The 12,028-nt window shown below is 50.7% G+C and overlaps 5 protein-coding genes across 5 annotated transcripts; 3 read left to right on the plus strand and 2 right to left on the minus strand.

Annotated features, from left to right (window-relative positions):
• Window positions 1-78: 78 nt before the first annotated feature.
• ASPVEDRAFT_43033 (putative translation factor pelota) lies at window positions 79-1,583 on the plus strand. The gene is made up of 3 exons (XM_040812740.1): window positions 79-202; window positions 261-752; window positions 826-1,583. The coding sequence occupies exons 1-3, from the start codon at window positions 125-127 to the stop codon at window positions 1,468-1,470; spliced, it is 1,215 nt and encodes a 404-aa protein (XP_040669323.1). The 5' UTR covers window positions 79-124; the 3' UTR covers window positions 1,471-1,583.
• A 958-nt stretch (window positions 1,584-2,541) lies between these two features.
• ASPVEDRAFT_739308 (uncharacterized protein) lies at window positions 2,542-4,574 on the minus strand. Its single transcript, XM_040816226.1, has 4 exons — window positions 4,015-4,574; window positions 3,277-3,933; window positions 3,100-3,165; window positions 2,542-3,039 (listed from the first exon to the last, which is right to left on the minus strand). Exons 1-4 carry the CDS (start codon window positions 4,138-4,140, stop codon window positions 2,812-2,814), a joined length of 1,077 nt encoding a protein of 358 aa, XP_040669324.1. The 5' UTR covers window positions 4,141-4,574; the 3' UTR covers window positions 2,542-2,811.
• Window positions 4,575-7,017: 2,443 nt separating this feature from the next.
• Window positions 7,018-8,058, minus strand: ASPVEDRAFT_30078 (ER lumen protein-retaining receptor; the record flags this gene model as incomplete). Its single annotated transcript, XM_040810313.1, has 3 exons — window positions 7,018-7,560; window positions 7,621-7,904; window positions 7,962-8,058. 3 exons carry the CDS (start codon window positions 8,056-8,058, stop codon window positions 7,018-7,020), a joined length of 924 nt encoding a protein of 307 aa, XP_040669325.1.
• Window positions 8,059-9,466: 1,408 nt separating this feature from the next.
• On the plus strand, window positions 9,467-10,890 carry ASPVEDRAFT_739034 (uncharacterized protein). The gene is made up of 2 exons (XM_040816225.1): window positions 9,467-10,139; window positions 10,204-10,890. The coding sequence occupies exons 1-2, from the start codon at window positions 9,607-9,609 to the stop codon at window positions 10,610-10,612; spliced, it is 942 nt and encodes a 313-aa protein (XP_040669326.1). The 5' UTR covers window positions 9,467-9,606; the 3' UTR covers window positions 10,613-10,890.
• Window positions 10,891-11,039: 149 nt separating this feature from the next.
• ASPVEDRAFT_134645 (SANT/Myb-like DNA-binding domain-containing protein) lies at window positions 11,040-11,882 on the plus strand (the record flags this gene model as incomplete). The annotated part of the gene is made up of 5 exons (XM_040807154.1): window positions 11,040-11,399; window positions 11,470-11,517; window positions 11,600-11,632; window positions 11,691-11,774; window positions 11,841-11,882. Coding segments are annotated over 5 exons (567 nt in total), but the record flags the coding sequence as incomplete, so codon positions are not given.
• Between the last annotated feature and the right edge of the window lie 146 nt (window positions 11,883-12,028).

Below are 12,028 nucleotides of genomic sequence, written 5' to 3' on the forward strand. Positions count from 1 at the left end.
AGGCCTGCAATCGTCATCAGAATTATCGGAGTTGTGATTGAAGACAAAACCCTTCCCCAGATTCAACAACACTTGGCCAATTACTCATATACCTCCCCTTGATCATATAAATCAAATCACCGCGATGCGCCTCGTCAAAAACAAAATCGAATATGGCGGCGCCGGCAGCGTTTCTCTTATCCCCGAAGAGCCTGAAGACATGGTATGTCACCCCGCTAGGACAGCCCCAGCAACTCCTCTCACCAGTGTGATACTACCAGTGGCACGCATACAACCTCATAGTCCCCGGTGATCTCCTGTATGCAACCGCCATTCGTCGCGTAACAACAACCGCTGCATCAACGGGCTCAACGAGCTCTTCGCGCGTCCGACTCACCCTCGAAATCCGAGTCAAGAACCTCGACTTTGACCCTCAAAACTCCCAGCTTCACGTTAGCGGGCAGATTGTGAATGAGACGCCGCATACGAAGATTGGACAGTATCATACACTTGATCTAGAGCTCAATCGGCAGTTTACGTTAGAGAAGGGGTCTGGCCCGGATAATGAGGGGAGCGGGTGGGATAGTGTTGCCGTCGAGGCGTTGAAGGATGCAGTTGACGAGGGTGGGAATCGGAGAGCGGAGGCCATAGCCGTCGTTATGCAAGAGGGAATAGCACACATCTGCTTCATTGGGCAGTTCCGGACGGTATTGAAGCAGAAGATTGAGATGTCTGTTCCGAGGAAGAGGGCTGGCGGGAGTGATCATGATAAGGTACATTGATCCCTATACACCAAGGAACAAAAAATCACATCTATGGGTTTTCTTTAGTGCTAACTAACAACAGACCATGACGAAATTCTACCAAACAACCCTCGACACTCTCCTCCGCCACATGGAATTCAACACTAGTTCTACATCAATGACGACTAACGACGCCGTCCGCCCTGTCCTCCTCGCTTCTCCCGGCTTCGTCGCAGCCGCTTTCCAAAAGCACATCCAATCCGTTGCAAACACAACAACCCCAGCGCTCAAACGTCTCCTCTCATCTGTCGTCGTCGTCCACTCCGCCTCAGGCTACCTCCACTCCCTAACAGAAGTTCTCCAATCGCCCACAGTTAAAGCACTCCTCAGCGAAACCAAGCACGCGCGTGAAACGAAGCTAATGGATGACTTCAACGAGCAACTACGTAAGGAGACTAACAGGGCTACATACGGGCCGCGCGAGGTCGAGCATGCCGTTGATCAGGGCGCTGTGGGCCGTGGCGGCGGGGTGCTCATCATCTCAAACAGACTATTCCGGTCCCAGGATGTGGCGGAGAGGAAGCGGTGGGTTTCACTTGTAGATCGTGTGCGAGATGACGAAGGGGGTGATGTACGGGTCCTAAGCTCTGAGCATGAGAGTGGGAAGAGGCTTGATGGGCTGGGAGGTATCGCGGCACTCCTGACGTTTCCTGTCGACGATGAGGATTTGCAGTCGGATAGCGAATGATAGATCAACAACATTTTATGTTATTACTCTTGTTTCAATTGCTGCCTATTAGCAGTGATACCATTTCCGACTTTCCAAGTACAGTCAATGCACGTTAAATAGCTAGAGGTCTGACACCGTAAGCAAATTGTATTGATAAGCGAAATGCAACAAAACTTCAAAACAATGCGGAGTGCAAATACGAGGATGTATTGAGTTATATCATACATCAAACAAACACTCAGGCATCATTTCCCCCAAGCGGCAGGATCTCCGCCATCCAGCCAGGATCCAACGGACCAGAATCAACCTTACCCGCTGTCCGCACCGTCATTGACTCGTTCGGAGAATCCCCGACTCCAAATCCAATCTGAGGATCGCCGAACGTTTTAATTTAACTACACTGGCTGGGGGACTAGGCGACAACTCAACTCAGCCTTCCGAACTTTCCAAGATAGACTCTCGGACTCTCTGATGATTCGAAAAGTCTCAAACCAGGACCAGTAAGGCACACCAGGCACCAGGCACCAAACACCGGGGCACCACGCGTCTCTCCAATCCTTTGGACTCCACTGGACCTTGGCCCAGTCGACAGTGCTTCTACCGAGGATGGCCCCAGCCCAAGGAGCAGTTCGTCCGTGGATCCACCATTTCACCGTTCATTCATGACTTTGCAGCGCGCGGAACCCCGATATTCCCTATTAACATTGATAGGCATGGAGTTGGCACGTTGAGACCAGTCTAGGCCCCTGGGCGTCAAAAGTGACAGGATTCGCGAGGAAATTAAAACCCGGACACGGGCCAGAGAGTGGCAACAGTACATTCGGCAATGCTCTCTGCTCGGTCATTAATATTCACAAAATTTCGCTGATTGATATGCGCGGAAATGAGTGCCCTGTTGCCAAGGACGCCGTTCAGGGACCGGCAGGTGTCGAAGGATTTCTAGCGAGGAATGTGGCTTGCCAGGAACCTGCACTGGTGTCTTGGTTGGGTTTGGTTCCCTGGGTCGAGTTCAAAGTTTGGTTTCTGGTCTAAGTTTCTTTGTGAAGCGGTTTGATTAAAGGGTTGATCATCGAGTGTATACTTTCAAGGAAGTGTATTGTGCGAGTCAGGACTATAGTAATGAGCGGACGGTATGGGTATATTGTGAATCAGTCAAATATGCAAGGCAAGGCAAAAGGTGCGCCGAGAAGAATCCAATCCCAACTATGCAAAATAAGTGCGCATCACTCGCATCCATGCAATCTTCCAGGTCCCAACAAGATCAAGGCTAGAAACAATGCGCCCAAAGTATATATGAGTAAATAATCAAACAGGTCTATGAAAGGGGGGGGAAATTGCAATGCATATCTCAATGTAAGGTTAGGTTCCTGTCTTTGTTTTCTTTTTTTCTCGGGGTGTCTTTTTTTGAGATGCTTTCTCTCCAGGTTCTTTCGTTTCTGTTCGCCGTCGTTTGCGTCGAGGTTCTGTTGTATGTGATTGTTGAGCGTTGTCTTGCTCTTCTCTTTCTCGCTCCTGTGCATCAATATTATCTAATTGAGCTTCACATTGTTCTGCTGTAAATGTAGTTGTAGCTCCTAATTCCGCCATCTAGAAAAAGACTGTTAGCAGAGAAGTCTTGCCATAACTAATAGATCTATGAGTGCTCGCCTTTTGTGCAATAAGCCTGTACTTCTCCTGCTCCCAATAATGTCTAGCGCGTAAAAGAACTCGAACCTGCAACACCCCATCGTTAGCGGAACCATCCACAACTAGAATTGCTGCCCTGGAAAAATATAAATAAAGCAGAGCAGTCTAACTCAAACTTGCCGCGGTATACTCACGCACATCATGCTCATCCCAGCGCGCCAGTCGTTCCTTGCGCCTCCGGACCTGCCGCATCTGCAGGCGCGCCTCCGTAGCATCCTTGTTGTACCTCTCGCGGAACATATCCCGGATAGTTCGCCACGAGAGGTTCTGCTCACGGAGGCCTTCGACAAAGGCGTCTTCCTCCTCGGCCTGCGGGTCTTTACGCCCACGCCCAGGAGCCCGGGGCCGCTGCGTGTTCGGGTCGCCGTAGCTTTGTCGTCGTTGCTGTTCTAGGAGTTGGACCCCATGTGGGTTTGGGAGGATCTGAACTGGCGGGTTGTGTGGTGCAGGCTGTCTGGAATCTCGACGTTGACGACGCCGCGGTAATGAAGGTTGCGGGGAGATGGTTTCTTCTCGCAAGCCGGTGTAACTGGTTGGTGCGATTCCCAGACCGAAACTCGCGTCCCGCGTGAGTTCGCTGGGGAAAGGAGTGGTGATGCCCAGGCCATGGTGAGGGATGGCGGAGTCGGAGACGGGATATTGGTATTCTTGCTGTTGGGAGTGGTTGCTGAGGACTGGGCTGGTGCGGGTGTGGGCCTGGGCGTACGAGCTGTCTGGGAGGCTGATTGGTGTGAGGATGGCGGGATTTTGGTATGCTGATGCATTGTATGGATGAGTGACTGTTCCGTAGGGGGACTGTGCGTGGTGGAACCAAGGGTTGTTAGTATAGGTTTGCGCCGACAAGGTATGCTATGTAGTTGTTTGGGTTATGCTTACACGCTCCATCACCGGCCAATGTGCGTTGATACCCCCGTAGAATTCGTCCATTGCCTCGTTCGGGTTGCAACCACCCTGTCCAAACGACATTGGTCTGAAGTCCCCGCTTGAGGACTGACAAAACATAGAAAAGAGTCAATCAGAGGTTGGCTGGAAGCGCCGAAGAGAAGCTTCGTGGGTGGACCAAGGGAAAACAATGAAACACTCTATGAAACAGACAGCAGGGAGGCCTGTATAGAGGGCGGCAAAGTGTAGAGGTTCGACGAATGAATCGAAGTTTGGGGGGTTGTACAATATATGAAATCTTCTGGAACCTTGACGCCGGGGTGCTGAGCAGCTGATTCGTCGTTCGAGTGAGGTATATGGATTTCAACAGAAAGCCTTCGTTATAAGCGTAATAAGAAGATAGATATAGAGGAGAATCCTTAGTAGCGGTGCCGCGGACCTTCATATACTCGAGTCGACGATATCAATAGAGGCCAGAATGCCTTGCGAGGCAAAGCCAGGCATGAAAAGCTCTTGTTTCAACAACAGGCCCACAGAGCACGAGAATGTGTGATGGATGCCGCCGACCATTACCGTGCCACATGAACCTTCTCCAAACAAGAGGCCTAGGATGGAAGATGGTCTCTGCATTTAAGCGCCCAACTGTCCCGGGGGACCGGGCTTTTCTAAGAATCGACCATCTCGCAGCTTGCACAATGACATGGGAATTAGAAAGGTACTAGCTAGAATCTAGCCCCCAATCCTCGGGGCTCAGACTCTGCATATTATTTTTCAAGGCCCACTGCGCCCATTCTTGACAGGGGCCAAGACTGGACCGATCGAAGTCCCAGGGCTCCGGATCTCCAGGGGTGGGAACTTTGAAAGAGGAGTCAATGGCGAAGCTGCGAAGCGAGGCGACTAAGGTACGGGATTAGCGGCCGTAAGGCCAAATGAGAATCGCCTGGTTAGCGCTAACTCGACAAAAAGTGGTTATCGGCTCCAATTTCGACTACGAGGAGCAGCGCGCGGAAGCTTTTACGACAAAGGGCTTTGAAAGTACGTAGATCATCCGGGGCGTAATCTCAACGGCGATGAAAAAAGATAAATGTAGTCGCAGTAGCGTTTGGCACCTAACAAGTTGACCAGCTACAACAAAGAGAATTGGGGGGGTGGTGGACTTGGAGGCTTGTAGCCCCCAAAAACCGCAGTGGAAGGCGGGAAATCTTGGTTTCATTATAAGGACTGCAGCGCAGTACCTCTGGAATTCTTGGCAATGCGCGTAGCCAGGGCACAAGACCAGACGGAAAGTTTTGAAAGAAGCTTCGAAAAGAGTCCAAAACTCAAGAGTAAGCCAGTCGTGGCTCGTGGACCCGTGGTTGATCCGATCAACTGGAAGGCGTGCTTCTTTTCTTATTGCGGCTGTAAACCCCATGTGGATAAGGATGCACCGCCTAGGATTAACTCGGTTTAGCGTGGCAGGGCCGCATCTCCTCGTCTTGAATCGAACCATAAATGAACGCAATTAAACGCCCTGTCTCGGCCCTGTGGTTGGCGGAGTGCATCGTGGGCCTGCTTTGGCTGCCAGCCTGCCACTGCCGGGGGCGAGAAGATGGAGCGTAAGAGCGTTGGTGGAACTGCCCAATTTAGTGCTTCATGGATCTTTTTGAATTTTTCCTATTTTCATTTCATTCTATTTCTCATCTCACGGACCCCACTAAGCCCTATCTCCATACTCTGGCCCAAACTGTCAGTCTTCAAGTAGCCTGAGTGGGAGAACTAGAAGCAAGGGTCTGCGCATGACTGAGCCTTTGCAGGGTCCCTCCTCAGTTCCTCCCGGCAACATGCATTCACATCCAACAACGACCACGTGTGCCTAAGGACAGTGGCTGACTAGTGACTACGCGGCTGGCGACTCGAGGATGCGGTCCTCGAAGGATTCTCGAGCAACGGTCTCCAATGGATAAGAGAGGGGCATGAGCTGGAGGCGAGCCCGGCGCCTAAGGTTGGAATATCATGGACAGCCCAGTTCATGGCGGTGGGGCACGTCGTATTCAGGTGAATTTATTATTCGACCCCCAAGAACAGAAGCGGAGAACATGATGCCAGGGCTCCTCGGTTGATTCGAGACAAAGCCAGAGATCGTGACGGGATGTCCGTCGCTTCTCTCAACCGAGATCTGGTGCACGTGATCTGTGTGCACGTGGTCCTCAAAGAGCCTACCAAAATAATAACTAACTTACATCAAATAGCAATCGTCGAATAATCCTCGAACCTGACAACGAACGGCGCAGGGATCGAAGAATGCAAGATGCTAAGCTCATTAAACAATAGCGGGCTCAATTAGAGTATAGTAATCCGGTCTGAGCTTCCTGCACCCAGCCGGACGACCCGAAGCCGTCATTTGTCGACGTCGTCTAAAAATGAACAAGGCAGTTTTCTCTTCGTCAGGCATTTTTCAGGCCTGAGTGGCCTCAAACGGCCCCTTATTCAATTTCGCTCTCTCTACCCGTCCTGAGTGGTGTGATTATTGTGATTGTCTTGTTCCTGATTTCCACATTGTTCTCATCCTTCTATCGTGGCTATGCCCTGGCGCAGCAATGGCTCAGACGGGCTAACTAAAACAAATGCCATGGTTTACAAAGACTACAACCGCCCACAACTCGACAACTATTCTGTACAATTTGCTTATTTATTCCAGGCTTATTACTTCACCAAGTTTATATTTAGGTCTGTCTGTTTATATCGCTTACTTGCGCACTTGCGATAACTATTCAAAGTGGTCTGACGAGGACTGCCACGGCAGGGCTGGTGGCCGGCCCCAAAATGAAGCATGAAGCTGTCTGACTGTCGACTCGAGGAGCTGCCAGGGCTCACCACCTACCCTCCAGAAGATAATTCAATATCACATATCTATATTTGAATCCATGTATGTGGGATGCTCAGCATATGTGAGAGGACCGTGCCTCGTCGACTGGCACAGCCAGCGATCGCGTAGCCTCCCCGTTATGTGTAGAGTAGCTAGCGGCGTTCGTCTTCCGCGAAACCCTCCGCATCCTGATCCGTCGCCAAAGAGCGCTCATTGTGCTGGCCTTCTAATGTATCGTCGGCTGAGACGGAGATTCCCCGCGCACCCCAACGGTTATTCGTCGGCTGGTGGTCGCCGTTGTCATCGTCCTCGCCGTGGAGTCTCTGCTCTTCCTCATCCTCGCTTCTTCGCCGCCTAATATTGAACACCTTGTTCACAATATAACTGTTCCGGTAGTCTTCTGAATCAACAACCCCTCCATTCCGGAGTTTCACGCGTTGGCGAGTGTAGTAGACCCAGGCAAAGTCGATATAGAATGCGGTCTGGACGGCCCCGAAGATGACCGAGATCCAGCTCACATTGTTGTCACCTCCGACTCCCCGAACGAACCAGTTTACTATGTAAAACGCTCGGTAAGATCCCAGCATTAGAAGATAGTATGAATTGATAACAGTGGGGACGGTAGTCTGGCGAAGAAGCAACAGTTGTGGAAGGACACAAACCGATTCCAGGATTATAGAGAAGGTCCATAGAATCTAGTTATTGGGATTCACAGTTAGCGTCTGGAGAAAAGCAGTTGCGGCGGTCAAACTCACCTCTTCAAACCACAGTGCAGGATATTTACCGAAAATGGGAATCACAATAGGCGAGAGTAGGAGGGAACCTCCGACAGAGGCCAAGGCCATTTTCCACGCTCTCTCCGTCTCACGGGTTCTAGGGAACATTCTCATCATCAAAAATATAGTATAGAATGACGATATAAAGTAGAAGAACTTGAAAATGATGTTATAAGGCTCTGTCCAACCACCATGGCGAAGCAGATCAGTGTAGCGCGTAAGGAAGACCAAAGTATATAGCATCTGAGTCAAGAGGGAGACACCTGTGAATCGTCACTCTATTAGCCAACAGCTGAAAATACCATGTGTGCCACAAGTACCTTCAGCGCTCCTGTTTCTATGGATGGTCCATATAAGGACACATTTCGACGCAAGGTGGGTGATGTCCGCAAGGACACGCGGGACAGTAAACGCCATGGTGCGCTAACAAGACCCAATATCGGTATATATCAAGAGGCTGTTCAAACGACTAGACAAGCTTGCCTCAGGCTTGCACCATCAACAACTGCTCGAGAGGGGCTCTTGTCGCGCGGTGCTTGGGTCTTCCAGCGACTCGATCGCAGGGTTTTAGACAGTTGTGGCGAATGAATACGCTATAGAGACAATATCGACGCGGCTTTCAAGGATGCAATGGATACCAGCGATGTGAAGAGGTGAAAGAGTACAGGCCCGGGCAGTGGGCAAGCGGGCAAGCAAGACGGCAGAACGGAAATGGAACGAAGCTTGGGTGGAGACGTCGGAACCGTTGATAAGCTCAACCTCAGCTATCTAGATCAGCAACGTGAGGCACTGACTCGTCTAGTACAACAATTGAACGGGGACTTGGCCTTGAAAGGACACTGCAAGGTGTAGCCTTACACGGGTGCACGAGACAACCTTTGGCTCTGCTTTCGAGGTTACCTGTCAAGCTCTCGCAGGGCCGCGCGTGCATCACGTGGATCAGATGACGTCAGCCGTCTCGTGGGGATCTCCGTCCAAAATGGGAATAGCCCATCACAGAGCTAGGTGTGGAGGGACTTCCGAGTCGCAGTGACAGCGGGCAGTTCCATGTGAATCCCGTGGGCCAGGTAGGTATGGGTTGAACACGCTCGGTGCAAAAAAAGCTGTCATCCCAAAAAATATCATAAGATGTTTTGCTAAAGACCTCACAATCTAGGGCTCGACGAGGAACCGGCAAAAGCAAAGAGACTCGGCATCCCAAGCACCCGGGCCTGACGTATCATCGGCAGCCCTCCGACAACAACTCACGAACAGCACAACCAGCCTTAGTTCTCTTCAAAATACGAATCCCCTGCACTCGACCAAGAAGGCTTCCGGAAATGGCCGATCTGCACTGGGAGTAACAAAGCCCTACCCACACCTGCAAGTTGACTCATGTTTCTCTCAAGTATATTGACCTTGCAAGGAGATGGGACCTTTTATCTCGGAGGGGTTCCACTTTGGGGGCTCACAGATTTCCTACTTAAAAGCGCCAGCTCGTCCAACCAGAAACTGTGACTGCGCTGGGAAAAAATAAGATGCACCTTGAACCACTCACAAGGCCTGTCTGCTGCTGAAGCGGTTTTTCCCGTATCCCTCCGTTCGGCCACTCAAGATCGTTATACTTGTAGTGCAATCGGCTACCCCGCTTCGATGCCTCTAACAGGGACACAGACAGCAAGGAACAGCCAGCATTTCCCATCATTCCATACTCTCGCCTCTCGCCCTCTCAAGACATTGCCAAGTCCGACTTTCGGGTCAAGGACTCCTGCTGGCGTCGCTCGTGCCAGTCCGTGAGTTTGTCTGACAGTCACCCGATTCTTTTCTGCCCTCTAGGACAGTCTTTGCGAGGGCAGCTGGACCGCTTGATGGCCTTTCTATACTAGGGTCCAGGCTCTTCCGAGTCCCCTCACTACCGTCTCCACAAGGGGAGTGTGCTTTGCCTAGCAGCATGGAGACCGACTGTCGAAGCGAGCGTAATAAGCAATGCCGGGACGGGAATTTATCCATCGTCTGATGGCCGATGAACAGATGGCATCTGCTCCAACTCTAAAAACGTCTAGATCTGACAGTGAAAATCACCCGCTGACGAAAATCGAGAACGAGAGAAAGCATAGCAGGGCCCAATCAGGAGACTGCTCGTTTTTAATTTCCGTCTTGTTTCCTTTTGCGCTGCCTTTGGCTTTGGCCTTGGGTTGGCGTGCAGCAACGAGTCAACATGCCGCTGAGGAGAGAAAGAAAAAGCAAGCGTCATCTGAAGACGGTGGGATTGGGCTGGCACCTGGCACTGGCAGGTCCGAGTTTCTGAGCTGGTCTCGCTTCCTTTTCTTTCATCTTCTTCTCGGCGCTACGTTGCTATACCAGCCGCGTCCTTTCTCTTCGTTCTTTGACGTCGTCTTCCCGAGTTTCTGTAGAGTATCGGCGACTTGCCTCGTACATCCAGTCATCCTGCTCCTACCTTTCTCCCTTCTTTTTGAGACAGACTCGCAACCCACCAACCCAGCCATGAGCCTTGATCAGTAAGTCTCTCTTAACCCTTTCTCCTCCAGCCTACTCAGACAACGACATCGCGCCGTCCCGTAGCGCGTGCTATTACGGCCGTTGTATCCTCAGATGCTGGGAAGGTCAACTTGTGACTGTGCCGAATCCTGTTGATACTTATTGTTCTGTTGCCCCTCCTCTTACTCCTCCTCTTCCTCCTCCAACCCCTTCTATTATTCCTTCCTTCTTTTCCCCGCTCCTGATCGAGGGTCGCCCCTCGAATCTCCGTCTGGCCTCCCGTTTGCCGCTGCCAGCCATTTACATACATGCATGTAACACCCTCATCACACTCGCCCCTCTCTCTGGTCGCTTTCCCCTCAGCTTGCAGCACTACTTCCACGCTGTGGGATGTGCCCGTGTCATCGTCACTTTTTGGTGTAACAGAAGGCTTGTCTTCAGCGACTTAACAGGCCAATCTCCTCGGACCGTTCTTGAGCGGCAGGCTTGCTAATCTCCTAATCATGTGTATGTACAGATGAGTCGGCGCAACGTGATTGGGAAGCTTGCACATCGTCCAATATGTCGTAAGTTCCATATTCGTTCTTCACGGGGCCTAGTGATGCCCAAGCCCCAAAGCCTATTATTCACTTGTTTTTTGACTCGGTTGGGAGCGTATATACATCTGTGGTATATATACATCTGTATACTACTCTATCGCCTTATATATATATATATATATATATATATATATAACCTATATACGCACGCACATACTCTTGGAATCCTCTTCTTTGCTTTCACCATTCTCATTTGTTCCTCACAAGCATTTCACTCTTGGTGTTGGTTAAATTGCCTGCGGCTGGAGTTTTCTTCTCATTAAATATTGGAGATTCCTCACTAACGCGGTGTTACTCTTCTCTCCTTCGCCCTTCAGGCCAGCTCCAGCCTCTAAGCCAGTCAAAACCTCTGTCTCTCCCACTTCACAACAACAGCTTCTTCCCCAGAAACAACAGAAACAACAGCAAAACCAGTCCTTTGAACGCGTAACTTCGTACGAGGGCATTCCTATGCCCCCATCTCAGGTTCTCGCGTCGACTAATCCGCGTAAACGTCGTTCGTCCCCTCCGCAAGGCTCATCGGCAACAATGGCCACCGCGCCTGGAGATGACCCCGTGGCTGCAGCGCCAGACGCCACCCCAAGGAAAAAGGGAAGAACCAACACCCCGTGGACTGCAGAGGAGGAACAGAGATTGAAAACGATGCGTGATGCTGGTCGCAGCTGGAGTGAGATCGCCAAGGTCCGTAACACACATACTTGTTGCTGTTTGTGCTCTACGTGTAGGATTTGACTCACTGATGGTGGTTCAGACTTTCCCTAACCGAACTGAGGGTAGTGTGAAGAAGCATTGGTATAAGGTGCGTTTGAACAACCATACAACAACAACAACAACAACAACAACAACAACAACAGACGGTTGGTTTGTTGACATCCAGATAGGACATGCATTATGCGGAGTTTGCGGAAGACGAGGTTGGTTAATGATTTCTGAAGATAGTCATTTGCAGGTTGGTTCTAATTATTACCATAGTCGATAGCCCTCCGAGACGCCATCAAGGAATATGAGGCGAACAAATGGAAATATATTGGTCAGAAAGTTGGAAAGCCGGCCAAGGTGAGCAACCAAAGCTCGTGTCGGGCACAGCTTGTATGGCCCCAACGCTTAATCTGCAAATTCTAGGCGTGCGAGCAATACGCAAAGGAGCATTTCAAGGATACTTAGAAATCAAACGTCCGCTGACGACGTAACGACCATCGCGATGCTCTTTTGGACACTCCTGTTCTGTTGAATTTGTAGCGTTGCTTCTCACAGCCAGCTTTCCAATCGCAATTTGCAACGTCTAGGCGAAAATTTGTTTTAACTTGGCT

This window comes from Aspergillus versicolor (genome assembly GCF_001890125.1).
Source record: "Aspergillus versicolor CBS 583.65 unplaced genomic scaffold ASPVEscaffold_6, whole genome shotgun sequence".
NCBI lineage: Eukaryota > Fungi > Ascomycota > Eurotiomycetes > Eurotiales > Aspergillaceae > Aspergillus > Aspergillus versicolor.